At 39.2% G+C, this 27,933-nt stretch overlaps 3 protein-coding genes across 4 annotated transcripts; all 3 read left to right on the top strand.

The window, feature by feature from the left end:
• Positions 1-1,024, top strand: LOC120432896 (odorant receptor 131-2-like). The gene has a single exon (XM_039598253.1). It carries the CDS (start codon positions 50-52, stop codon positions 1,013-1,015), a length of 966 nt encoding a protein of 321 aa, XP_039454187.1. The 5' UTR covers positions 1-49; the 3' UTR covers positions 1,016-1,024.
• An 8,055-nt stretch (positions 1,025-9,079) lies between these two features.
• Positions 9,080-10,881, top strand: or95a1 (odorant receptor, family 95, subfamily A, member 1). The gene has a single exon (XM_039598142.1). The coding sequence runs from the start codon at positions 9,389-9,391 to the stop codon at positions 10,352-10,354; it is 966 nt and encodes a 321-aa protein (XP_039454076.1). The 5' UTR covers positions 9,080-9,388; the 3' UTR covers positions 10,355-10,881.
• A 4,147-nt stretch (positions 10,882-15,028) lies between these two features.
• On the top strand, positions 15,029-27,794 carry p4ha3 (prolyl 4-hydroxylase, alpha polypeptide III). Of its 2 annotated transcripts, XM_039622430.1 has the most exons (14): positions 15,029-15,062; positions 15,311-15,439; positions 16,211-16,365; positions 16,487-16,710; positions 19,836-19,985; positions 20,062-20,113; positions 20,191-20,348; positions 21,010-21,186; positions 22,764-22,828; positions 22,964-23,123; positions 23,223-23,285; positions 23,757-23,825; positions 24,816-24,912; positions 25,390-27,794. In XM_039622430.1, the coding sequence occupies exons 2-14, from the start codon at positions 15,327-15,329 to the stop codon at positions 25,458-25,460; spliced, it is 1,554 nt and encodes a 517-aa protein (XP_039478364.1). In that variant the 5' UTR covers positions 15,029-15,062; positions 15,311-15,326; the 3' UTR covers positions 25,461-27,794. The 2 variants fall into 2 exon arrangements, with proteins under 2 accessions (XP_039478364.1, XP_031590793.2); XM_031734933.2 differs by lacking the exon at positions 15,029-15,062 and having other exon boundaries at positions 15,203-15,439.
• The last annotated feature ends 139 nt before the right edge of the window (positions 27,795-27,933 follow it).

The raw sequence follows: 27,933 nt of genomic DNA, 5'->3' as shown, positions 1-27,933 counted from the left end.
TTAAGTTGTGCTTTTTTTAACGGGTGTGCTGCAGCTTAAAGCAGCAAAAATGCAGAATCTGACTGAACTTCCTTTTAATGCAACTTCCCAAAAAAGTCTGTCTGTTATTATCAAAGTATGTGCAGTTATCCCCTTCTTCAGCACCTTCCTCTGCTGCATTGCTGTCATGCTACATGTGTTTGCATCTCACAGGCAGTTCCTAAACACTTCACGCTACATCCTGTTTGCCCACATGTTGATCAATGACACCCTGCAGCTTCTGTCCTCTGTGCTGCTTTTCCTACTTGTAATGGGTCAGGTAAAATTTCTTGTTTTCTACTGTGTTCCTCTGCTGTTCATATCCACTGTTACTTATCAGAACACACCTTTAATCCTGGCCGCAATGTCCCTGGAGCGTTATGTTGCCATCTTCTATCCCCTGCAGCGCCCGGCTGCCTGGCGCTCAGGCCGTATCTGGATCATTAATCTTTGTCTGTGGCTTATAAGCTGCATGTCCCACATCATCGAGTACTCCATCGGGAAGCAACGTCCTGCTGTAGATGTCCTCTTTACACCTGTGCTCTGCAAAAATATACTTATCAACTCATCTCCAATCCAAGCATTATTCAGAACTGCTGTGAGTGTGATGTTCTTTGCAGTTGTGGCTGTTGTCATCTTCTCCACATATGTGAGAATCCTGCTGGAAACCAGGAAGCTGAGACAGGACAGAGTATCTGTGAACAAAGCCAAGCACACTGTGCTGCTGCATGGCTTTCAGCTGTTTCTTTGCATGTTGGCTTTCACTCTCCCCATCACTGAAAGTCTGACATTGTTGTACACTAACTGGCCAGCAGAAGACATTGCCTTTTTCAATTATTTCTGTTTTATCCTAATCCCACGCTTTCTTAGCCCACTCATCTACGGCTTCAGAGATCACAGTCTGAGGAGATACATTGGGAAAACATTCCTCTGCTGCTCAAACGCAGTCAAGCCCCATTTCAGAAGCAAACAGCAGGACAGCTTGTCTGCTTCTTGAAAAAAAAAACAGTTTAGACTCCTGCAGAAAACCTGTGCAGAATATCTGCATCTCTGTCTGTCGTTTGCCCAAACGAACACTGAGCAGTTTCTTATGCTGTAATTATTTTTTCCATTCACACTGGCCATTAACAGATTCCTTATTGTACTGCATGTAAAACAAATCTGGAAACACAAACAGGCAATATATATGGAAAAAAAAAACACTAAAGTAAGATATCCACTTTATTTGTCTGATTAATATGTTTCTAAAGCCTCATATTGCCTTCAGATATTTTTGCACAGAACAAGGACCTGGCTCATGAAAGGGGCTCTGTAATTATCAGGTAAATATTTACAGTAAATAAAAAACATTTCAGTGGTAATTTGAGCGCATGAATATTGATTTGACTTCTTTTCCTTAAAAAGGCTAATAAAAGGTGTCTAAAATCTTAATATGACACTCCTCATGTTGGTCATGTTTTTGTGTCAGATTTCATGTTTGACTAAAAGTGTGATATCTGCACTGATAAATGCTCCATTAGATCTCTAACCTACAATAGTTGTTGGAGTATAGAGCGAATCTCAGAAAATACTTTTTTATTCTTCATTTAATTTTGTCAATTTGTTAAAAAAATAAGTGCACTATTAAAAGATGTCACTTTATACTGGAAATAAATTCTATAAAATTGTGATAAAATGTCTTTATCATCTTAGTTTCATGCTTTAACACTTTGGTTAGAATTATCACAAAATCATCCTAAACTGCACTCTGGTTTAAAAAGTTTTACTTGGTCAGCACTGGGGAAAATGTTCTTGATCTGAAATTAGTGAACCATGGTGCTTTGACCTTTTAATCTAAGGTTTTATTGATAATTTTGACATTGGTAATTTAAGGATTAAAAATGAACTGGCTAAATCTCTCGGACTCTCTGTGAAAACAATCCTGACGCCAGATGTTTTAGAGATCTGATGCTGTTAAACATAAACCAGAAGAGACTAAAAATCTGTGCCAGCACCATCAGACAAGATTACTCAATGGTGGGAGTGAATTTAAGGTAACTTTAATGACGTTTGAAGGGACACATCCTCTCATTCTTTCAGTGAGGATTTATGATTAACAGGGACTGAGTTGCATTCAAGGTAACTCTAAATGCTTTTTGGCTCTCTGTGAGTTAGCCGGACTTTATAGCAGATATTTAAAATCTTATGGTGTCAGTATTAAAAAGAAATACTTGCAGGAGTATCTGGATGCAGAACTTTTGAATGGGGAATATTGTTCCTTGTCAGACTTTGTTCATGTTTATTGGGTTTCTTTGGGAGTAAATATTAGGTGATGTTAATCAAACTGAAAACAGAATACAGCTGCTGAAAGTCTACAGCAGTTACCCCTCACATTTACTTTAGGTTAGTCACAAAATAATACATAAAACGATGTAAAAATGCTGCTTATATCCTGAACATAACCACTTTGTGTTAACATGCCACTAATTTTTAATCTGAGAAATCCTAATTTAGTTTAATGTCAATAAATCATTGCATCCTGGTTGTTACTTTTCCCGAACATGCCATTACATTTCAATGAAATTCTGAAAATAACATCATAATAGTAATAACAGAAAATCTTCAGACAAAATTACAGTTCTCTGAGTTTTGCTTTATGTAGTTTAACTCATTTTCAAATGTAGGCTAAATATTTAAACAGATGCTTTACTGCAATGTCCGACAGGAACAGTTGTAAAATCTTTCATAAGCAGATTGCTTGGAAGGCTTAAAACCATCATGTTTTTTCCCTTTTTGATGATCCAGCTTACATTTCTATAGGCAGGTGACCTGCGAACAGTTGTTATCTTTTAAAATCTAGATTTTCATGTCATTTATTGCAAAACTGATGAACTCGAACCGTCCAACTGCAGTACCTTTCACCACCAGGAAGGGGCTATCCATCTTTTGGGGATCCTTGCTGTGGCTCATCGCTGCTGCAGCTTGGATATTGCGCAGAGCTTTGTCCTGCATATGTCGCTGTGATTCCAAACGCGGTTTTTAAACTGTTTTTAAGAGCAGATGATTTCCCTTTTATTTTCAGTTTTTTAAATACTGACTTCACAGTAAAAGTAAACAAAATATTGCAAATATGTTACATCGCAGTATTTGCTCAGACTGAACTCATTTAATTAGAAACAGCATCTGTGACAACCCTATAAATCTGATGATATTGGTGAGCACATGAGCGCAAACTAATTGTTCTGAATCAATTCAGGCTGTCTGTATATGATGAACAGAGGGCGAAGGCTGATCTCAGATCAGTCGAGAGCCTGCTCCAATGCTGAGGAAAACTGAGAGGCGGTGAATCTGCCGAGGAAGAGAACGAACAGCTCACTTTCGGAGATGAAGTTTGTGTGCTTGTTTGCTTTCTCTCGGGCCTCCTGAGTGTCGTTGAGGAAATGTATACAGAGGGGTGAAACACTGGAAACAGACTTGATTGTAAAAGATTGAAAAGATTTGGATCTCAGAAAATATCCGATTTACGAATCTCGGTTTGGTTCGAGTTTTATCCAAAGCTGCTGATTATATCATAGCCCAGGAGACTGATCTCAGATCAGCCCTGAGAGCCTGCTCAAATGCTGAAGCTCAGCGGTGCTGTTCAGGAAAACTGAGAGGCGCAATATAGATGCTGGTGAATCTGCCGAGGAAGAGAACGAACAGCTCACTTAGGATTCGGAGATATCAAGTTTTGTGCTGGCTGTGTTTGCTTTCTCTGCTTAGGCCTCCTGAGTGTCGTTGAGAGGAAAATGTATACATCGCTGCTGAACATAAAGCAGGCGATCAGTGTTGAACGGAAGCTGATCGATTACTTGAGAATTTACATTGGCCACTGGAGGACATCAAACGGTAAGTAATGGTGAAACACTGTAAACAGACTTGATTGTAAAAGATTGAAAAGATTTGGATCTTAGAAAATATCCGATTTACACTGATTTTTGAGGTATTGCAGCATTAAAAGAAAAGCGTGCAGGTATTGATATCTCGGTTTGGTTCGAGTTTTATCCAAAGCTGCTGATTATATCATAGCCCAGGAGACACTGCACACACACATAGTAAGTAGTAATAGAACAAGCGTTGCAGATGTGAGATTTAATTATGATATGATCCCATTATGGCTTGTATAAACCTTATATGTATGATATCATTAAAAAAAAAGCAGAAAAAATAGACTTAAGGTTTTCGTGGCTCTATTTCACTATGTTGGATGCAGGATCACTGATACAAAACATACCAAGTCACTTCCCGCTAATTTATGCAAATAACTCAATAGTTCTTCTGTGGAAGTGTTTCTAATTTTGTGAAGGAATCTTTTGGTCATGAGAATTCAAACATTGGCTTGATTGTGGTGGATTTTTGCAAGTGTTTGAGCTGGAATAAGCTCAATATTTATGGTATTTATATGAGATACAGTTTCCTTGAATCAGTCTAATATTCTAAATGATACTTTGCCCATAGAGGACTTTTGCAGATGTAAATTTAATACTTTATAGACAGGATTCTTATCTTTTTCCTCTTGTTCCTTTCTTCTGGTGAAAATAATGTTTCGTGCATAAAAATGCCAGTTTAATTATTGAGATTTTATTATTTTTGGTCTGAAGACCCTGTTTAACAATTCTGTATCTTCACACAGTTTTTATGCCAAAGTATCCGACCTGCACACAGAACTTTACAAAGGCCCAGCGGTCGCAATGGCCAACCCTCTGGTGGCTTTTACTTTGATCAAACGTCTTCATTCAGAGTGGCTGAATGTCGTCTACAGCAATGAAGCCCTCGAGAAGGTACAAGGTTGCCCCACTGCCGTCTTCAAAGACACATCTGGTGGTGATATTTAAGCATCCACGTCCCCTCATCTCTGCTGTCACCACTAAACCCCTCATCATTCACCTTTTTGCCCCTCTGCTGTCCAGTCCTCAGGTCCAGTTACGAGGAGGAAGAGGCCGATCTTGAAACCGAAAGACCTTAAGAATTTTCCCAAAAGTCTTCCCAAAAAGTTGATTATGTTCATCTGGCCTTAACATTTTCAGTGAGCGAAACATTTCATCACTCATCCAAGTGACTTTTTCAGTCTCAGCTGACTGCAGGTTTCCCCAACAGAACATCTGCATAATGGCTGAAACTGGCACCACTGATTAATAATGGGCTGTGAGGTCAGTTTATTGATCATTAAAATGCAAATTGATCAGTCACCATTGATCAATGGCCATGAGTACCATTCACAGAGAGTGAATGGTACTCAATGGTACTCAATGACTGCAATCACAGCACTGTAAGATGGTAAAAGATGTACCCTTAGGGCCCCTCCTCAATTCAGAGATGGTCTTTCCCTTTTCATGTAAATGATCTCCTTGACTCCCCGCTCAAACCAGCGTTCCATCCTGTCCAGGATGTGCACATCCTCATCATTGAAAGAGTGTCCACTGGCTGGTAGGTGTGAATAGACTGCAGAGTCCTGGCCTGACAAGCTAGCTCTTCTGTGTTGTGCCATCCTCTTAGCCAGAGGTTGTTTGGTTTCCCTGATGTATAAATCACTGCAATCCCCCTGGCACTTACTGTAACAGCATACGCTATATTACCATATTAGTGACCAGATCCTTGAGGTGGACCAGTTTTTGCGGCAGTGTGTTTTGGGGTTTAAAAGCAGAGGAAACAGAGTAATATATATGGTACTCATAGCAACTGACGAATTTGCATATCAAGAAGATGAAGAAACTGACCGTACAGCCCATTGTTTGTCAGTGGTGCTCATTTCAGTCATTGTGCATATGTACTGTTTATAAGGTTGGAGAAACCTGCAGTCAGCTGTGACTGAAGAAGTCACTTGGATGAGTGACGAAACATTTCTCCCACTTAAAAAGCTACATCCAGATAAACAGGATAATTTAGGGGGGAAATCCTTACCTGGATGACTGAATATGCATCAAGACAATATAAAGTATCCTTGTAACTATAACATTGACAGTATTATGAGGGAATCGCTTTACTGGTCCAGGCCACTTAAGGTAAAATTGCTCTGCATGTGGTGCAAAATGAGTCCTGGTTTATTACATTGTTAGTAAGAAACACTTAAAGGCCCATGTTTTACTCTTAGCTCAGAGTAAGCATGATGATATGGTAAATTTGTTTCATATTAACATTAACCAGGTTTACTAAACCTAAAAGCTGGATAAACCAAAAGAAAAACCATGAACAGAGAAATTAAAAATACTGTGATGCAACTGTGTAGAAAGAAATTATATGAAATTATACAAAAACTGTCCTTAAATTAACCTTTCAATAACCCTACAGTGACAGGCTCACCATGAAGGAGGCCTCACCAACATCTGCAGCTCACAAACTGTCTCCGCACTGACTTTCACAATCACTCTTAAGATTAAGTTGTATATAAATGTGGTCAAATGCCATCGCCCAGCAGTTCACAAGCAGTTTATACAAGAAACAGCTGGCCCAATTAACCACGATCATTTGCAAGGTATCCATTCAGCAAAGTCAGTGTAATGTCATTGCCAAGAGAGAGAGTTGGACCCCAAAAGCAGACACGATAGACCAAGATTTCGAAACACTAAAACCTTTATTGAACACAAAAAGGTCTGGGATAAGAATAGGGCAGTGAAAGGGAATCATGCAGGTGCAGTAGCAACTGTAACAGAAGGAGAGGAGGGTTATAACCAGGCATTGAGAAAGATGGAGGATATTGCAGGGAGAAGTGTTGAGTGAGAGCTTACTTGGAGAATAAAGTATGAAGGATCCAGGAGGGCAGGCAGGTGAGTTCTCTGATTCTTTTCAGATTTCCAATGAACAATGGGTTGGCAGCAGCAACCCACATAGCAAAATTGGTATGGCCCGGATCTGGCCCACACACCGCAAAGAATGACGGCCCTTTGGTGGCCCAGACATGGGCCAGCACAAGGCTAGTTGCAGACACACTGCTGGCCCTGTGCTGGCCCAGACCAGTTTCAGCTCTGGCCCCAGATGTCAGCCTAATGTGTACCTTAACCAAGCCATGTAATGACAACATGTGAACATAACAGGGCGAAAGTAACATGACGAAACTCTGTTCAGACAGTGAGTGGACTCTTTCTTACATAGAGCTTTTCTACTCCCTCGGGTTACTGAAAGTGCTCTATACAACATGCCACATCACCCACTACCTCTAAACTGAGTGCTTTCTAACTACATTCACACTCTTGACATGCAGACTGGAAGAGGCAAGGATCGAACCACTAACCTTCTGATCAGTAGGTGACCTGCTCTACCTCCTGAGCTACAGCCACCCAGTGGCAAACATAAGTAAACCCTCACTAGGTTTTGATAAAGTGTACACTCACAAACCTGTCAAACCTGCATTTGAAACGTTGGCTACCATATCAGTATAGTATTGCAACATGGCATTTGGGTCTTCTATCTAAAATAGGAAAATAGGAACATAAACAGTGCCATCATTGCCAGACCTGGCCCACATCTGGTTGACATACACTTTGCCATGACACCAGTCAGTCAGAAATGCCAGCTTGATGCCAGATCTGGCCCAGACCTGTTTTCTATGGGCCTGGGCCACATAAACCAAACCACAATCGGGCCAGATATGGCATGCCATCACACAGAAAGTGCCATTAATGCTAGGCCTGGCCCATATCTGGATGACATACGTCTTATCATGCCAGAAGGCAACCAGCAGTGCCAGCTTGATACCAGATTCGGGCCAAACCTGTCTGCTATGTGGGAATGGGCAGCAGGTGAGTAGTAACGGGTAGCAGACCTGCTCCAGGAAATCCGAGGCAGGAATGGGTTAGTGTGGGTAGTGATCCAGAAATACCGAAGACTGAAGACAAGGAGAACAATAGGTTAACACAGGATGTTACAAAGTTCAAACGAAGCATTGAGGCTGATTTACTGCTAAAGAATAGCTGACAAACTAGTGAGGACTGGAGGTGTGAGCCCAGACTATGACATTTATTGCCAACAAGTGATACAAGAGCTCCCCATCTAGTTGGGAGAGGCTCAACACATTGAGTGATTCACCAAAACGTGCATTAAAATGGGCATTTATGGCTTTTCTACTGTGTTCAAGCCTTCCTGCCCTCAAAGTACAGCTGCTTAAAAGGCCTTCATTTTCGCCAGCTCATAGTCTGACACACATGAACTAAACCATTATTGCATAAGAGGTTTGCAACATGGAGCCAAGTTCAGCAAACTGGGCTACTTTTAAGCCTGTGGGATGGAAAAACATTGAGCTTAGGAAGTTAATTACTGTTCTGGTTTATGATCATTTAGGTATTTTTTTATGCTTGGGTGTAGATTTAAATATTTTATGTATTTTATATTTTATTGTAAAAGGTCACAATATACATTATTTATTTTGAACCAGCAGTCTTTTCAGGAGGACATTTAAAGGAAATAGTGTAGCACTGACTTAATAGAGTAGCCACTAAAAAACTAATGCTGAGACTTCCTAATATCTAAAACCACTGGACTGGATCACAGTGGCTACAGCCATCTTTTTCATACAATCTATGATAAAGGTCTATATTTATTGTGCTTTTACTTAACACATTTTTACTTTATATAGTATTTTACTGCTCAATAAAAGAATGCTCATTGGTTTAATTACCACTCCACTAAATATAGTATGGTTTCTATTCAGGGTATGTGTGTTTTGTACTGTTTAATAAAGAACATTTACTTTCTTAATGTATGCTAATAGTTTATCACCAGTAATTGTGAATTTGTATTATCTTTGCTGTCAGAATGAGCAGTGAATCACCTTAAAGCCAATTTTAGGAAAGAAGACAAATAAAAGTGGATAAAATTTTGTCTAATTTGACAGTATCAACTGCTGCTCATGATGCCTTACAATATAGACTCACTTGTCTGTTTAACTTCCTTTCATGGATCCTGTAATAAAAGGTGCTTTATCATTTTCCCCCACAGTAATCTGCAGTTAATGAGAACCATGATGCTTAATGACGATAGCATGAAATTAATTTATCTCTGGGGAATCAGCACTGAGTCAAACATAAGATAACCGAGGCCAAACAGATCAGACAAGGGGAAGACCATCTTTGACACTTTGTTAATTGAAAACATGTTGTGTGCTGAGAACAGAAATCTGAGCTCTTCTGACAGACAAAGTCATTCTTATGAGGTGAGCGAGGCACTGTCTCATTTTAATGGGTAAATGGTTTGTTTTACAGGGTGATTTGAGTTTACTGATTATTTTATTAACATGAGGCAGCTCATTTCTGTTGTAAATGTAAATGATATTATGCATTATGTTTTATTCTATCTTGTGTATGTGGAAGTTTAAGTTGTGCTTTTTTTAACAGGTGTGCTGCAGCTTAAAGCAGCAAAAATGCAGAATCTGACTGAACTTCCTTTTAATGCAACTTCCCAAAAAAGTCTGTCTGTTATTATCAAAGTATGTGCAGTTATCCCCTTCTTCAGCACCTTCCTCTGCTGCATTGCTGTCATGCTGCATGTGTTTGCATCTCACAGGCAGTTCCTAAACACTCCACGTTACATCCTGTTTGCCCACATGTTGATCAATGACACCCTGCAGCTTCTGTCCTCTGTGCTGCTTTTCCTACTTGTAATGGGTCAGGTAAAATTTCCTGTTTTCTACTGTTTTCCTCTGCTGTTCATATCCACTGTTACTTATCAGAACACACCTTTAATCCTGGCCGCAATGTCCCTGGAGCGTTATGTTGCCATCTTCTATCCCCTGCAGCGGCCGGCTGCCTGGCGCTCAGGCCGTATCTGGATTATTAATCTTTGTCTGTGGCTTATAAGCTGCATGTTCCTCATCATCGACTACTCCATTGGGAAGCAACGTCCTGCTGTAGATGTCCTCTTTACACCTGTACTCTGCAAAAATTTAGTTATCAACTCATCTCCAATCCAAGCATTATTCAGAACTGCTGTGAGTGTGATGTTCTTTGCAGTTGTGGCTGTTGTCATCTTCTTCACATATGTGAGAATCCTGCTGGAAACCAGGAAGCTGAGACAGGACAGAGTATCTGTGAACAAAGCCAAGCACACTGTGCTGCTGCACGGCTTTCAGCTGCTTCTTTGCATGTTGGCTTTCACTCTCCCCATCACTGAAACTCTCATATTGCTGTACACTAAATGGCAAGTAGAAGACATTACCTATTTCTGTTTTTTCTGTTTTATCCTAATCCCACGCTTTCTTAGCCCACTCATCTACGGCTTCAGAGATCAAAGTCTGAGGGGCTACATTGGGAAAACATTCCTCTGCTGCTCAAATGCAGTCAAGCCCCATTTCAGAAGCAAACAGCAGGACAGCTTGTCTGCTTCTTGAAAAAAAAAAACAGTTTAGACTCCTGCAGAAAACCTGTGCAGAATATCTGCATCTCTGTCTGTCAGTTCCCCAAATGAACACTGAGCAGTTTTTTATGCTGTAATTTTTTTTTCCATTCACACTGGCCATTAACAGATTCCTTATTGTACTGCATGTGGAACAGACTAATAACCTATAATCAGTCTTCATGAAATGACAGTAAGTGGAAAAAGTTACACTGGAGAGAAAACAAACTCTTTGTATTACTGTTCCTCCTCTAAAGCTCAATCTGGAAACACAAACCAGCAATATATTTAAAAATATATCCAAAAGATCCAGTTTATTTGTCTGATTTATACTTTTTAAAGCCTTGTATTACCTTCAGATACTTTTGCACAGAACAAAGAATCTGGCTCATGAAAGGGGCTCTGTATATATCAGGTAAACATTTGCAGTAAATAAAAAACATTTCAGTGATAATTTGAGCACATGAATATTGATTTGACTTCTTTTCCTTAAAAAGGCTAATAAAAGGTGTCTAAAACTTCTAAAATCTTAACAAGTTGTAACAGGTCATGTTTTGTGTCAGATTGCATGTTTGACTAAAAGTGTGATATTCGCACTGATAAATGTTTGACAGCTCCATTAGATCTCTAACCTACAATAGTTGTTGGAGTATAGACCAAATCTCAGAAAATACTTAAAAAATAACTGCACTAATAAAAGATGTCACTTTATACTGAAAGGAAATTCTATAAAATTGTGATAAAATGTCTTTATCATCTCAGTTTCATGCTTTAACACTTTGGTTAGTATTATCATTAAATCATCTTAAACTGCGCTCTGTTTAAAAAAGCTGTACTTGGTGAAAACTGAAAAAATATTCTGGATCTGAAATTAGTGAACCATAATGCTTTGACCTTTTAATCTAAGGATTTATTGATAAGTTTGACATTTAGTAATCTAAGCGCACATATTTAAAATCTTATGTTGTCAGTATTATAAAGAAATCCTTGCAACAGTATCTGGATGCAGAACATTTTAATGCATATAATATTATTGTTTCTTATCAGACTTTGTTTGATGTTTATTGCATTTCTTTGAGGATAATTATCACGTGATGTTAATAAAACTGAACACAGAATAGAGCTGTTGAAAGTCTATTACAGTAGATAAAAAATGTTCTTTTCGGTTACCCCTCAAATTTGTTGTAGATTAGTCTTAACAACGTCATTCCACAAACTTTTAATCTGAGAAAAACAGATGAATCTCTTCATCATTAATGTCACAGTTACAGCCTTCCTTACTTTACAATAAGTCATTGTATCCTGGTTATTACTTTTCCTGCACATGCCATCACAATTCAATACAATCTGAAAATATCCTCATATTAATAATAAAAGAAAATCTTTATACAAGCCTAAAATAGTCCTTACAATGAATTAAATACATGTGAGTTTGTTCTGGTTTGGTTTAACTCATTTTTAACTGTAGGCTAAATATTTAAACAGGTCCTTTACAGCAATGTCAAACTTAAAAAATAATAATAATTTAGCATGTTTGATATGTGTTTTTGGGAAATAATCTCACCTTAGACAAATGGGGAAAAAATATATATTTTAGAGGACAACAGGGATAAAATAAATAAATATGCATAGTTGTAGACACAGGATCAATTCTAAAATCTACTGTGAGATTTGCTTGTAATATTTAAAACCCATCGTGTTTTCCCTTTTGGATGAACTCTTTAGGCAGGTGACCTGTTTTTTTTTAAGAGAAAGTATAACAATAAATATATTATCACAATTTGTTGTGTTAATAAAATTTCTGAAATGACTTTGCATCCCATACTGTATGTACACTGCTGGTAGATTCATTTCTGGAAAGGTACACACCGCTCAAAATACAGGGAGTGCAGAATTATTAGGCAAATGAGTATTTTGTCCACATCATCCTCTTCATGCATGTTGTCTTACTCCAAGCTGTATAGGCTCGAAAGCCTACTACCAATTAAGCATATTAGGTGATGTGCATCTCTGTAATGAGAAGGGGTGTGGTCTAATGACATCAACACCCTATATCAGGTGTGCATAATTATTAGGCAACTTCCTTTCCTTTGGCAAAATGGGTCAAAAGAAGGACTTGACAGGCTCAGAAAAGTCAAAAATAGTGAGATATCTTGCAGAGGGATGCAGCAGTCTTAAAACTGCAAAGCTTCTGAAGCGTGATCATCGAACAATCAAGCGTTTCATTCAAAATAGTCAACAGGGTCGCAAGAAGCGTGTGGAAAAACCAAGGCGCAAAATAACTGCCCATGAACTGAGAAAAGTCAAGCGTGCAGCTGCCAAGATGCCACTTGCCACCAGTTTGGCCATATTTCAGAGCTGCAACATCACTGGAGTGCCCAAAAGCACAAGGTGTGCAATACTCAGAGACATGGCCAAGGTAAGAAAGGCTGAAAGACGACCACCACTGAACAAGACACACAAGCTGAAACGTCAAGACTGGGCCAAGAAATATCTCAAGACTGATTTTTCTAAGTTTTTATGGACTGATGAAATGAGAGTGAGTCTTGATGGGCCAGATGGATGGGCCCGTGGCTGGATTGTTAAAGGGCAGAGAGCTCCAGTCCGACTCAGACGCCAGCAAGGTGGAGGTGGAGTACTGGTTTGGGCTGGTATCATCAAAGATGAGCTTGTGGGGCCTTTTCGGGTTGAGGATGGAGTCAAGCTCAACTCCCAGTCCTACTGCCAGTTTCTGGAAGACACCTTCTTCAAGCAGTGGTACAGGAAGAAGTCTGCATCCTTCAAGAAAAACATGATTTTCATGCAGGACAATGCTCCATCACACGCCGTCCAAGTACTCCACAGCGTGGCTGGCAAGAAAGGGTATAAAAGAAGAAAAACTAATGACATGGCCTCCTTGTTCACCTGATCTGAACCCCATTGAGAACCTGTGGTCCATCATCAAATGTGAGATTTACAAGGAGGGAAAACAGTACACCTCTCTGAACAGTGTCTGGGAGGCTGTGGTTGCTGCTGCACGCAATGTTGATGGTGAACAGATCAAAACACTGACAGAATCCATGGATGGCAGGCTTTTGAGTGTCCTTGCAAAGAAAGGTGGCTATATTGGTCGCTGATTTGTTTTTGTTTTGTTTTTGAATGTCAGAAATGTATATTTGTGAATGTGGAGATGTTATATTGGTTTCACTGGTGAAAATAAATAATTGAAATGGGTATATATTTGTTTTTGTTAAGTTGCCTAATAATTATGCACAGTAATAGTCACCTGCACACACAGATATCCCCTAAAATAGCTAAAACTAAAACAAACTGAAAACTACTTCCAAAAACATTCAGCTTTGATATTAATGAGTTTTTTGGGTTCATTGAGAACATGGTTGTTGTTCAATAATAAAATTATTCCTCAAAAATACAACTTGCCTAATAATTCTGCACTCCCTGTAAAAAGAGTCATGTATGCTTTGACGTCTTTCTGAGTTACCTCCTTTCAGTTGTCTTTGTAAGTCTGTTTTCCCTCCACTTTCATCACAATTAACACTATTGGACTCAGTCAAGAACAGTTCAAAGCAGTATTTGATGTCATCAGTCCAGGATATGTCATAGTTTTTTGGTTCTGTGATCATCCTGATGACATTTTTAGCTGAAAGTCAAACTTGATTCTCAGGTGGGGATAATTTCCCCTTCTTTGAGTGACAGCAGCCTCAACATAGCCATTGTCCTCATCACTGAGTTCCTTCTCATCAGTCATTTTTTAGCCTAGATTGCACAGATTATATTCCATGCCATCTTCCGCTTCTGACACTTCCTTATCTAATCCATCCTCTCTGTCAGTTTCCTGGCCTCTCTCCTCCTACCAGTGTACTGATCAAATATGTAGTAAATAGCCTCACTTAAGGTATATCAACGTGCCAAATTGCTGCTACACAGTGACCTGTAACCAAGGCCTCAAAAAAGCATTATACACCAAAGTTACAGGAAAATTTCAGTGCTATTGAAACAGCGATGCAACTGTCTGTGAGAACTTCCAACACAGGTGTTATACCTGTGGAAGAGATGATCTACTGGGCAAAATTTCCCATAGTGGTTGCCAGGGAAACCAAGATGTGTGTGAGTGCACAGTGCACATGTGTTTATATCTGTGTGTGTGTGTGTGTGTGTGTGCATGCATGCATTCTTGTGTGTGTCCATATATCCATCTGACATATCTATTTGAATCGAGGTATTTACAACTGTTGTCATTGGGAAAACCCAAGAGTTTACAAATGTTTAATAAAACACACAAATTAATGCAATTTATTTTGTGTGTTGACATCTTATTTGTAGAAAAAGACCTGGAATTGGTCAGTTGGATCGAATTAAGGACATCTTTCAGAGATAAAATTTCTAAATTGCTCAAATTTGACCGGAACACGACATTGCCACCTCGAACCGTCCAACTGCAGTACATGTCACCACCAGGAAGGCGCTATCCATCTTTAGGGATCCTTGGTTTGGCACTTCGCTGCTGCAGCTTGGTTGTTGCGCAGAGCTTTGTCCTGCAGATGTCGCTGTGATTCCAAACTCGGTTTTTGAACTCTTAAGAACAGATGATTTCTCTTTGATTTTCACATTTTAGAACGTTGACTTCAATGTAAAATTAAATTTGCACAAACTGAACTCATTTCATCAGCATCTGTGACAACCCCATAAATCTGATGATTTTGGTGAGTACATGAGCGCAAACTAATTGCTCTCAATCAATCCAGGCTCTATGTATGATATGATGAAAGAGGGCGAAGGCTGATCTCAGATCAGCTGAGAGCCTGCTCCAAATGCTGAAGCTCAGCGGTGCTGTTCAGGAAAACTGAGAGGCGCAATTAGAGCTGGTGAATCTGCCGAGGAAGAGAACGAACAGTTCAGTTTCGGAGATGAAGTTTTGTGTGCTTGTTTGCTTTCTCTCGGGCCTCCTGAGTGTCGTTGGAGGGGAAATGTATACATCGCTGCTGAACGTAAAGCAGGCGATCAGTGTTGAACGGAAGCTGATCGATTACCTGAGAACTTACATTGACCACGAGTTGGACAGACTGGAAGACATCAAACGGTGAGTAATGGTGAAACACTGGAAACAGATTTGATTGTAAAAGATTTAAAAGATTTGCATCTTAGAAATTACACTTACTCTGATTTTGAAGTAATACAGAAGAAACCCCCATAGATATTATTACCTCGGTTTGTTTGTTTTCCAGAGGTGGTGATTATATCATAACCCGGGAGACACTGCACACACACATAGTAAATAGTAATAGAACAAGCGTTGCAGATGTGAGGTTTGATAGTGAGATGATCACATAATGACCTGCATAAACCTTATAAGTATGACATTAAAAAATGCAGAAAAAATAGACTTAAGGTTTTCGTGGCTCTATTTCACTATGTTGGATGCAGGATCACTGATACAAAACATACTAAGTAACTTCCCGCTAATTTATACAAATAACTCAATAGTTTTTTTTGTAGAATTGCTTCAGATTTTGCAAAGGAACCTTTTGATCATGAGAATTCAAACGTTGGCTTGATTGTGGTGGATTTTTGCAGTGTTTGAGCTGGAATAAGCTCAGTATTTATGGTATTTATATGAGATACAGGTTTCTTTAAATCAGTCTAATATTCTAAAGGATACTTTCCCCATAGAGGACTTTTGCAGATGTAAATTTAATACTTTATAGACAGGATTCTTATCTTTATGCACTTTTCCATTTGTTCCTTTCTTCTGGTGCAAATAATGTATTGTCCTCAAATGCCAGTTTAATTATTGAGTTTTTATTGTTTCCAGTCTGAAGACCCTGTTTAATAATTCTGTATCTTCACACAGTTTTTATGCCAAAGTATCCGACCTGCACACAGAACTTTACAAAGGCCCAGCAGTCGCAATGGCCAACCCTCTGGTGGCTTTTACTTTGATCAAACGTCTTCATTCAGAGTGGCTGAATGTCGTCTACAGCAATGAAGCCCTCGAGAACCTACAAGGTTGCCCCACTGCCGTCTTCAAAGACACATCTGGTGGTGATATCTAAGCATCCACCCCCCTCAACTCTACTGTCACCACCAAACCCCTCACCATTCACCTTTTTGCCCCTCTGCTGTCCAGCCCTCAGGTCCAGTTATGAGGAGGAAGAGGCCGATCTGCCCAATATGGAAGACCTCCAAGGGGCTGCTAAGGGGCTAATGAGGCTGCAGGATGTGTATGCTCTGCAAATTTCCAGCCTTGTAAGGGGTCGTTTCCAGAGAATCACTAATGGCGAGTCTGTGGATGTCTACATGCCTGCAGTATCTGTCCAGCTCTCTGGTGATGACTGCTTTCTGGTTGGGAAGGTACTGAAAACGTTATGTACTTTAGAAAAAACACAGTCCTGCATGTAAAAGAACAGAAATATTCGTAAAATGTAAGTAACAAAAGTAATGGTACTGTTTTACTCTGCAGTTTTTTACGTTTGGCTCCCAGCCCAGGGGTTGGTCATGTGATGGCCGATGCCATGTATGTGCTCCTCACATGCTTAATGTGAGGAGCACATACATGGCAACTGTATGTGCTCCTCACATTAACTACTACACAAATACGTATTTACAATTTTGTCCATTTGTCTAAGTTTTACACTTTAGATCAAAAAGTAATCTTTACCAAATTGCCTGAAAGGCAAACCATTCATCAGTGAATCTAATAACAACCTAAGCCTACATAAAAGATGGATATAGCCACAATGACATCATTCAAAGGTTGGCGGGCTGATGTTTAAAGCTTTGAGTCTGGCATTTTGACCATCTCCATATTGGGTTTTTTGGAGCCAGAAGTGAACAACTGTGCATAGGAAGTTGAAGTTAAATTATCTGTGGACTGTAAAGAGGCATTGCACTTACCTTTCAGCTAGTGCAAACACTGAGAAAACCAAAAAAAGTGGTGCACAAACCTCTTGGCAGGCTGTTAGTACAATTAACCACAGAGCAGGCCACATTATTTGTCCGATTACTGCAGTAAAATCCTCCAAAATCAATACCAGAAACAAAGTCGAGAGAAGCGGTTCAGTGACTTGATTTAGTAGAGATGACGTCTAAACAGGCAGCTGTTAGCTTCAGCTGTATGTGTTGGCTGCACCACCCGTCACTTGAAGCAGCTATATTTCCTTATAACGTTGAAAAGCTCTAAGCCCTAGCGTCATTTAAATGGATAATGATATGAAATAAAAAATATAAAAAGCTGAAAGGGAACTAGAAACTTTTTTGTAGGGTCACAAAAAAGAAAAGTTGGGAACCGTGCTTTAATCTTTAACAATGCAGGATTATTGTTTTCTTTTAAACAGTAAATTATAGCTGTGAAATTAATGTGTTCAAATAAAATGTGACGAAGCATAAAATGAAAGCAGTATTTGTGCCAACTCTGTATTTCTTAAAAGCACAACAAAGGAAATGTGGTGCGAGGACACATCTGTCTTCTTTCTGGAACAGCTTTCAGAGTAACATAAGGTAGGAGGACTCACTGAAGGAAATTAACATATTTGGAAGTTGGTGCCCTGAAAAGCTTTCCCCCTGGTTAACATCCCATTCCAGAGGGCTGCAGTTTTATCCCAGACTTGTTAATAGTTCTGTTGTGGGAACCTAGACTAGAAAACTGGGATTCTTTCCATTGCATGCCTGGGAATTCTTTTCATGCGCAGATGAATATAATATTCTATAGAAGGGGGAAAAAAAGCAGATTTTCCCCACAATAAATTCCACTGTTTTCATGCAGTGGTGATGTGTAAGGGTAGGGCACTGTGTGGGAGAGACATACTCTTTATGGAAAAGACATTAAGTCATGCTGCAGAAGCTTGTCTTCACTTGTACCAGGGCTGAAATTATGTGAGGCAGAGATGCTTAGTTTTAGGGGTTTCTCTATAAAAGAGCTACCTGCATGTGCTTTCGTGTAGTTGTTAAATTGATCTTGAAAACCAGCAACATTTTTTAACACAAGTTTGAGTGTCTCAGTTTTAGTGGGGAGAGGTTTAGGGCCCTTTAAGGTAATTGCCAGCTGACACTTCCCTCAGGCTCATTACCTCATCAGCTGAGTATTTTTACACATTTATTGCTCTTTAGGTTATTTCTGTTAAGACTAGCTGATCTTAAATTAAAGAGTGAAATGTGGGTGTAAACCTGTGGTGGATTAACTCAGCATGTGTGATTAGTTGGTGGGCTTCTGTGTGTGTTTGTAGGGGTTAAATAGCACACATGGAGCTGTGGTTGTGGATGTAATCTGTGATGGGAGGAGACTCTTACCACCCACTTTCAGTGTGGGTGATGTCAGCCCTTTAGTCAGCACCTACTTCGTCAAGTCAGGTCAACTGCTAAACTGCTTATAACCCAAGTAAAGGAGACCTTTAGTGTTTGTGACTTTCAAAATCTAAAAATGCTGTAGTCTAGTTTTATATTTCCATAGCATACATGAAAATGTGATGCAGGGACACACTCTGTGGAAGAAATGCCTACATAGGCCTACATGTAATGCAAATCTACTGCCCATATTTGGTTACAGAAATGTCCAGATTATTTTTTTTATCTACTTGCTTCAGGCACTGATGAGAATCAGGCTGCAGAGGTCTGTTAGGTTTACTTTATTAACTCTGCAACCTAGATTTTTTTCCCATTCAAATCTTTCAGCTGACACCACTTTGTAGTACTTTATCAGATTTTGCAGAGCTTTTCTAAAATCATGGGACCTAAGGGAAAGACAAATTCAAAAGACAAAGTCAATTTTTGAAAGCACAAAGAAGGAATTCATTTATTTTAGTTAGGTGTGTTTATCAGAGATTCTAGGTGTCAGTGTGCTGCGAAAGGTTTCTGAAACTGGGCCTTGATGGCAGCTGTAGAACATAAGCTGCTACATGATACACGCAGGATAAAAGGGTGGACTAAACAAAAACTGAAAGTGGGAGAGCACAAGGAATAAACACAGGTGGGTGAACAGATGGGCCGACAATAGGGTGAAGGTGAGGGAGAGTCAAGAAAAGCAAAAATAGTCATAAAGGTGTGGAACAAGAACAAAGGAAAGAAATTAACAAGAAGCACATATAGAAGGACTGAGGAGGCACAAGGCATCACAGGACACACAAAAGAGTAAACCCTAAGAAAAAGGACAGAGGTGATATGCAAAAAAATGAAACAAGATCCTAAACCAGTAAACCCAAAAGAAATGAATTCAAGTGAAGCCGAAGTAGCTAAAATGGCTCAGCCAACCACAAACATATGTCAGCTGACTATCATGATCGGAGAAACGGTCTGACTCTGGCTGCTGACTCTGACTCAGGCTGGTCTTACAGTTGTTAGTGTGATCCTTATTGAAATCATCCCTGCAACCACAAAACCTCACAAATTCCGACCGACATGCATGCAATATTCAGCTGTTCAGTTCTAGACAGACTCTGTTTAAATTGTGAAGTACTTGGTTTTTTTTGTGTTATTGTACCCAGGTGGCCTATGAAGAAGAAGACTATTATCACTCAGTGCAGTGGCTGGAGGAGTCTGTGCACCTTTTCAGGGGAGCAAGAGAGGAGTGGAGCCCTGAGAATGAAGGCACTTTGGAGGATGCTTTGGATCACCTTGCCTTTTCTCACTTTAAAGTAAGTGAACAGACAGACTGAGGAAATTTGCATGATTGATGATTTAGATTTCTCTAAATTCCTTTTATTGTCTCAGACAGGAAACGTCTCCTACGCTCTGAGTCTGTCTCAGGAGTTACTGCATCACAGTAAGTCTCTTAAAACCCCTTTTCTCAGTGAACTGTGTCATACCTCTCTCAGATTGTTTACACATTTTCTTTCTCAGATCCAATGAATGGAAGAGTTTTGCAGAATGTTAAGAAATATGAGAAGCTCCTGGTTGCTGCTGGTCCACCCAGAGGCACTGGGTTGAGGAGACCATCCTCCAGTTATTTAAGGACCAGGGACACTTATGAGAGACTCTGCCGGACTCAAGGCTCTCAGGTATTACAGTTATGAGGAGCAGATCAGGACAGGAACACATCAAACTTTTCAAATGCATATACATTAATGTAGCATTGAGTTACAGGGTTTTATGTCACTAGATGTTCAGTGTTTCAGGATGCACTTTATTTAAGAGGATGTTTTTTTTTTCATTTTTACATGGACTACAGTTTAAATTTTTGCATCAGTATTTATTTATATGGCACCTTTCAAGATAAAAGCACAAGCACAAACTTCACATCAAATGAAAATAACAAAAATGGAAATTGACAAGATACTGCTGACAAAAAAACACACCACCAGTACTAATAAAGGAAAATCTCAGTGATTCGATTTGATTTTATCCTCTGAGGATACTTAATTTCTGACCAAAAAACACATAAATCCATCAAATAAGTTTACAAATTTAAGTCTGGACCAAAGTGCTGATCTGAAGCTATAAACCCTCGCCCCTAACATACCCCAAGAACTTCATTTAATTTCTACATTTTTAGGTTTGTAAAATGTTTTCTTGGCTTTAAAAAGCACCACAAAAACTCTAAATGTCATCTTTGTTTTTAAGCTTTTATGTGGTGGCAAGATCCATTATATAAGTAACTGTAGATGGATATCCATGTTTTGATCTTGTTAATAGACTTCATATGGTCGTTGCTTCTTACAGCGCAGGCATTTTACAAATCCCCAACTCTTCTGTGACTACTTCACCAACAACAATCCTGCACTGATGCTGATGCCTGCAAGACGGGAGTTGGTGAGCCTGCAGCCGTATGTGGTCCTCTACCATGACTTTGTCACTGACACGGAGGCTGAAGACATCAAGAGCCTCGCCCACCCAGGAGTGAGTGCTCATCGCATGTGGTCAAAAAACCCATGCCTCTTCAATTTTTCAGAATTAAAAAAATAATCAGTGTCTTAACGTCATGTGTTGTTAGTTGATTCCGTCAGATTGTTGAATGGTTTTGTAATCCCATGTTTTGGAGAATTTTGTCAACAAAGGGAGGGGTTTTCCCACATGGGACTCACAAAATGTGAATCTGAAAAGTGTTTTCTTAGCAACAAGAAGGCAAATCAACAAAGGCATTAAATGAACACTTTTTCCCTTTGCAAAGTCACATTAAAGTGTGGGACTGCCAAACTGAAGCATGTAATAGATGTTCTAATAGACTAAATCAATATATATGTGTATGTTTGTGTGTCACTAACAAACATTATCATTTGACGAGTTTTTTCTTTAACGAAACACATCTTTTTTGCCTTTGGAGCTTTTATTTATAACAGATAAAGATTCAGAGTAAACTTTTAAGTGATGTTTCTTGATGGTGAAAAACATCAAATGCTGGATTGTTATAAACAGTTAATACATTTAGTTTTTCAAATTTGGTACACCTAATTAATGCATGTGTAGAGGGAATCTAATATTTTAATATAGATGTATATAAAATGCCGTGAATAGACATGTAGGTTATAATGAGTACTATTAATTTTAGTGCTTTTTGCTGATCATTCTTTAACTTTTCAAAGACGAGCCTTGAATCTAGACCGTGTGTAGGTGTGTTACAAAAGGCCTCTGACTGCTGGGGTCTAAGCCAGACTCTTCCTACTGGGAAGATTCTGGAGGGATCATATAGCGGAAGAGTTGGCGTGCTTCCAAACATTTAGCAAAGCTTAAGGAAAAGAGGAATACATTACTACGAAAACTTGGCTGAATTCCTCAAACTGTCCAAATAAACCAACGGAGCTGAGGCCGATAAATGTTCAGTCCACGATAGCTGAGTCTTTATTTCCATTGAGTAAAGTGAAACTTTACTGCAGTGGATCGTCCTGAGAGCTCTTCAGTCTTCTGATGCAGTGACTTAAGGAAATATTTGGTGGGATAACACATTTGCTGCCCCTATAGTTTCTGTGAGGTTTTGGCATTGTTCAGTGGGTTTTCCATCTCTTGCTCAGATGGAAACCCCTGTACTTATTTCATCATTATGTCAGCTTGTGGGCTGATTGAAAACAGGCCCCTGGTATGGTCTTAGTTTGGAGCAGAGAGTGGGATTGGAGCATGGTTTCCAGTTTGCTGTTGCTAGATCCCAGAATACAAGTCTGTTAACAAACAGTTTTATAGGTTTTCTTGGTGATTAATTGTATGAAGTATATATATTGAGTTGAATATTTCATTACTGATTCTCAGCATGGAAATGTTTGTATATACCTGTTGGAAAATTGGAAAACAATCATGAAAACCGGAGGAGCTCTGTGGTTTACAAAAATATATTTGCAGTGCTTTTTTCTCAGGTTGTGCTTCACTTTCCTCCGAAGCCCTAAAAAAAGGGAAGGATTAATGGAAACCCATCCTTAGATGCATTAAAATTTGGCTGCTGTAACATTCACAAAATTAAGATGCTTTTTTCTGTCTTTGCTAACAAGCTGAGAAGGTCTGTAGTAGCAGCTGGAGAGAAACAAGCAACAGCAGACTATCGAATCAGTAAGAGGTACAGACAACACTTCTTGTTACTCTACTACTGCCATAGCAATAAAAACATCTGCTGCAGGTTTACTGCTACATGCAGCTGGTATTTCTTTTCAGTCACAGTATTATTTTATTAATCAATATCTTTTACTGCTAGTGCATGGCTGAAGGGCTCAGCACAATCTATTGTTGGGAAGTTGGACCAGAGGATCTCACTGCTCACAGGTCTGAATGTGAAGCATCCATACGGCGAGTACCTCCAAGTGGTGAATTATGGGATTGGTGGCCATTATGAACCTCATTTTGACCATGCTACTGTAAGTTTGTTGTGTTGGTTGATTGGCACTTATTTACCATGGTGATTGTGGATATTTTAGTTGCCTTTAAAATGTCTGTTTGCATTTCTGTGAAAACAGTCACCTTCAAGCCCCGTGTTCAAGCTGAAAACTGGGAATCGGGTGGCCACGTTTATGATATATGTGAGTAAAGTCGAACCATTTATTGACCCTATTTGACCCCGTAGCTAAAAGTTCTTTGGCAGTTCTTTTTCAGCTGTCCAAAAGTCTAAATTAAAAATAAACACATTTGGAGAACCTGGCCAACTTGGAGAGCAAGCCTGAGAAACTGACAACAGTAACTACATTTACACTTTGGGGATATTCTGCCACGCAACAAACTTGAAACAAACTCTCACAGTCGCCTTCTTATCTCTCCTGATGCAGTGGCTTCAGGAAATGTTTGGTGGGAGAACACATTTATTTAAACCTTTATTTGTGTTCATGTAACCCATTTGTCCATCTGCTGAGTGCTTTTGTCCTTACAATAAGAGTAAAACTGGGTGGTGATTAAAAAAGAATGAGTTTTCAAACACTGCAGCAGACAGAGCAGCTTTTCATAACATGAGCACGTAAACACAAGACACAGCTCTGAAGGAATGTCCTTTTCCACAGCTCAGCCCCGTGGAGGCAGGTGGGTCCACAGCGTTCATCTACGCCAACTTCAGCGTTCCTGTCGTGGAGGTAAATACACTGCAAATATCTTAGTATCTGTTATTTTCATTTCATATTTTTTCCTTTTTACACATTTAAATACGTTTGGTGTCAAAATACTAAATGTCAGATCACAGAAACAATAGCCTTGAGATGAATTCACTACTTTACTTTGCAAAGTCAGTGGAGGTTTTTTTTATCTTTAGTTTTTTGGTTGATAAATGAGCTGCAGTGGAAAGTTTAACAGGCCATTCCTGGGGGCTTAACCTTTCACCTTTTTTTTTTTATTAGAACTCATTTCCTGCCCAAACTTCAGAAAAAGATAAAATGACCCAAAAAAAAAACAAAGTAAGAAATAGAAGTCTTATACACACTGGTGACAAATTAAAAGAAACACCACCATAAAAAGTAAAATACTAGGCCACAATGCCAGCATATTCAATGCCAAGATTCCGATGCCAACACCTTGGCATTGATTCTTCAACTGTCTGGAAGTCTTTGAATAATGCTCTTTGAAAAGAAATTTCCCCCTTTGGTGTTTTAATTATGGCCATGGGGAGACATGGTCTAACATGGTAGTCCAAATCTACCACAGGTTTTAAATTTGGTTTGCTGTGGTTACTGTGAATGCCAAGCACGATTTAAAGCATTTTTAGACACAATAAACCATTTACTGACCTCTAGGATGTAATATTGTCCTCCTGCAAGTGGCTCTCCCATCACTCAGACTGTATTGACTTACAGACTTCCTGTTTAAGGGGACAAGTGGACGATGACAGCAAAGTGCCTCTCACAACAGCAGAATCCAGTGTGCTTTTTTTTTTTTTTTTTTTAGCAAAAATGGGATACTTAACACACTTTTAAAACTTGTTTACTTGATAATACTATATAGACCAAAAAATTAAGAAGACTATAAAACTTATTAATGAGTATAGCTGATAGTTACTGACCATAGTTTAAACCACACTTCTTTTTTTTAGGATACTCAAAATGATTTGTTTTTCGTTTTTCATATCACAGAAAGCTGCTATCTTCTGGTGGAACCTGCACAGAAATGGTGAAGGAGACGATGACACACTGCATGCTGGCTGCCCCGTACTTATTGGAGACAAATGGGGTAAGACTCAGACTCATTATGATGTGACAGGGCTGTGAAAAAGTAGCGTAAATATGGAAACTAGCAAATCAGTCACCATCACTTATCCAGCATTCAGCTCTCCTGATATACTGGTGCACATCTGTACCGCATTAGGCATTTAGAGAAGTGGCCGAGAGCAGTTCAGACATTTGGAATCTAAACATCTGCTGATGCTTGGAACCAGACCATCACACGTGTGTTCAGGACTCAGTTAAGCTAACAGAAAGATATTAATCATTGAAAAACAGCTGCAGAAGTATTTAGTGAAGGTGTTGTTTTTAGCAGCCATATATATCGTCAGATATTAACCTCCAGGCTACACTTTCCAAGTGCAATGACTCAAAAGTTGAAAATATTCAACAGCAAAAAAAAAAATTAATACATAAAAAAAACTGATACTGTTTTTTTTCTGTAGAAGATAATTTCACATGATTTGTGTCTATCTTTGTGTTCCAGTGGCAAACAAATGGATCCATGAGTATGGTCAAGAGTTCCAACATCGCTGCAGTCTGAATCCTCAAGAGTGAAGGGGTGGAGCCATTGCTGGGCCCCTTTGGAGTACAAGCCTTTGCAATTGTGAGGCACATTTGCAGGGAGAAAGAAGGACGCAGCAGGAAAGTTGATGCACAAGCAAGGGCAGCGAGAGCCGGGGCAGCTTGCATCTGTGATTGGAGCCCTAAAGCCCCAGGGATCCTGGAGTGTACAGCGGACACTGCTGCAGTGGACATGGAGGAGGAGGAGGAGGCAGAGGAGGAGTGCGGCATCTGGCAGCCAGCCCCCAAAGGCGAAATGCTCTTTCTGGCCAGTTCCTGCAGATGGATAGAGGCCTTTGCCTTTGCACACTGTGCTGGCTTTAGTACACTGTGCAAGGCTGTTTACCTCCTGCCAGCTTTAATACAGACATCTTATACAGCCCCGTTCCTACGCTGGGCCCACTCAGGGATCTGCTTTTACAAATCAATATATGATTGTCAAAACTTTATTTTGAAATATAAATAGTAAATTAATAATAAATACCAAGTCAACAGAGATACTCAGTGTCTCAGAAAGAATCAGGTTTCAAGAGGTTAAAATCTGAGTCGCCAGAGATTAATGTTGTCAGAGCTCAGGCTCGAGGTTCAGACTGGTGCCAATGAGTCAAAGGAACTAGAAATTGTGAATGTGCCTGTGCATTCCCAGCTGGCTGAATGATGTGGTCATTGCTGTCTGTGGGAGACTCTTTGAATTTGGTTTGATTTAACTGAATGTCTCATGGAACAAATGAACCAGCAAGAGTAGAGAGTAGAGGTTCAGATTCTGCTCTTCATTAATGTTGGAACTTGTGTAAACATGGCCAATCCTGACTGCATACTATTCAGATATGAGTGTCTAAGTAGGTCATAACCCATCATAAAACAGTGCTGAAATTCACTATATGAGGTAGGAAAAGCAGGATTGGATGTATGTTGGAGATGCCCTGCTGCTTGAGTGGCAAGGATCTCTGAATAATACCTTTGCTCACCGCAGTGTACACAGACAGTGCCTCCAAGTACATCAACCAGCCTTTTTCACATTCCTGCATGCACAGTAAAGCGCAGGATTATTTTCCCAGGGAGATGATGGATAGACAGGCTCTACTGCTCTGAAGCTCTAATAACGCTTTGCTTGTCATGTGTAATTCACAGGAAATGCTCAAAGCAAAAAGATCTTAGAACACAAATGTATTTCATTTAAAGAATAACTAAATACTACTATATTAAAAAAACACTGTAGTTACAAGCTGGGTTAGGTATTTAGCTTCATTTTATTACCTATAAAAATCATCTATTTTTTTTAATTAATAAAAAGATTATTTTTATTTGGTCAAATCAGAAACATCTCATTAATCAGAATGGTTTAAAGTAATCATTTCTTTCTGTCTGTTTTAAAATTTACTGTTTCTTTTAGAACTGAAGGAGTTTTAATCTGCACTCTCACTGTACTCATACATTATCACTGGTTCTCACTGTTTTCACAGCAAATATAGCTGCAGATGGACTTGCTGCTCTGCAAGCGGAAAGTCCAAACTATTTGAAGCTCACATAACCAGAGGTCATAATATCAGGTCATGCGTAGGTCTTCCTCGGCACATTGTCAAGAGCACACAGTGATTCTGTGCCTCATAAAACAAATTCTTCCGAGCTTTATGGGTCTTTCTAAGTTTTGAGAACTAAACGAATACTTTTTAAAGTCAGTGAGTTTGCACAACTGATGGAAAATACAGATAAGCAGCAACATAAAAAGTAAACCATAGGTAAAAACAAGTCTTTTAAACTCAGATACAGACTTGTATTAGTGAACAGCTTTGACTCAAAGACCAGGGCTTCCCTCTACTGGTAGACAGCTCGGAGGTGTTCTTGTAATGTTTCACAGTAATATATATTGTTTGGTTGTTTTTTTTAATCTATTGTTTATTTGCTGTTACACAGTTGAACAGTTTTGGGTGCATTGTTGAAGCTGCACTTATGCTTGTTTTAAAGGTCTGTTGGACACTGGGTACAAGAAAAAACACCTTTGTGCCAATAAAATACACTTCTGAATAAAATTATTGCAAATAAAGCTATCATATGCATGTGTCTCATAAATTGTGATACATATTTCACAAATTTTATAATGGTTGAGCTGCAAAAAGTAAAAGTGTCCACTGTGGCTAAAAAGCAAATGGCAGAGAAAAGTCTTAAAACAGAATGTTTATTTGCCCCTCCCAATTAATCGCTGTATTCCTGCTTCCATTCCAGCAATTATTTAAATATTATGGTTTAAAAACCTCATAATTAAGATAGACATTGTACACTGTTAGTTACTGTATTAGTACAACACAATGTAAATGCAATAAATACAAATGTAATAAATCCTACTTCATGGCGGTTATCATGCTGCTCAGTAATTGTGTAGTCGTATGGTTTTCCACATTTTTATTATGAATGAATCCATTCAACAGCTCTCAAAAAAAAAACAAAAAAAAAAAAAACATCGCAGCAA

The sequence above is a fragment of the Oreochromis aureus genome, linkage group 14 (assembly GCF_013358895.1).
Source record: "Oreochromis aureus strain Israel breed Guangdong linkage group 14, ZZ_aureus, whole genome shotgun sequence".
NCBI classification, from domain to species: domain Eukaryota; kingdom Metazoa; phylum Chordata; class Actinopteri; order Cichliformes; family Cichlidae; genus Oreochromis; species Oreochromis aureus.
The sequence above is the reverse complement of the archived record's forward strand: the minus strand, read 5'-3'. Positions and strand labels throughout refer to the sequence as shown.

What these genes read in the sequence shown, in the direction of transcription:
- LOC120432896 (XM_039598253.1), top strand. Translation starts at nt 50, where the DNA reads ATGCAGAATCTGACTGAACTTCCTTTTAATGCAACTTCCCAAAAAAGT.
- or95a1 (XM_039598142.1), top strand. Translation starts at nt 9,389, where the DNA reads ATGCAGAATCTGACTGAACTTCCTTTTAATGCAACTTCCCAAAAAAGT.
- p4ha3 (XM_031734933.2), top strand. Translation starts at nt 15,267, where the DNA reads ATGAAGTTTTGTGTGCTTGTTTGCTTTCTCTCGGGCCTCCTGAGTGTC. An exon ending in ACTGCTTTCTGGTTGGGAAG is followed by an intron (nt 16,711 to 19,835) that starts GTACTGAAAACG and finishes TATTGTACCCAG; the next exon opens with GTGGCCTATGAAGAAGAAGA. An exon ending in CTCATTTTGACCATGCTACT is followed by an intron (nt 23,124 to 23,222) that starts GTAAGTTTGTTG and finishes CTGTGAAAACAG; the next exon opens with TCACCTTCAAGCCCCGTGTT.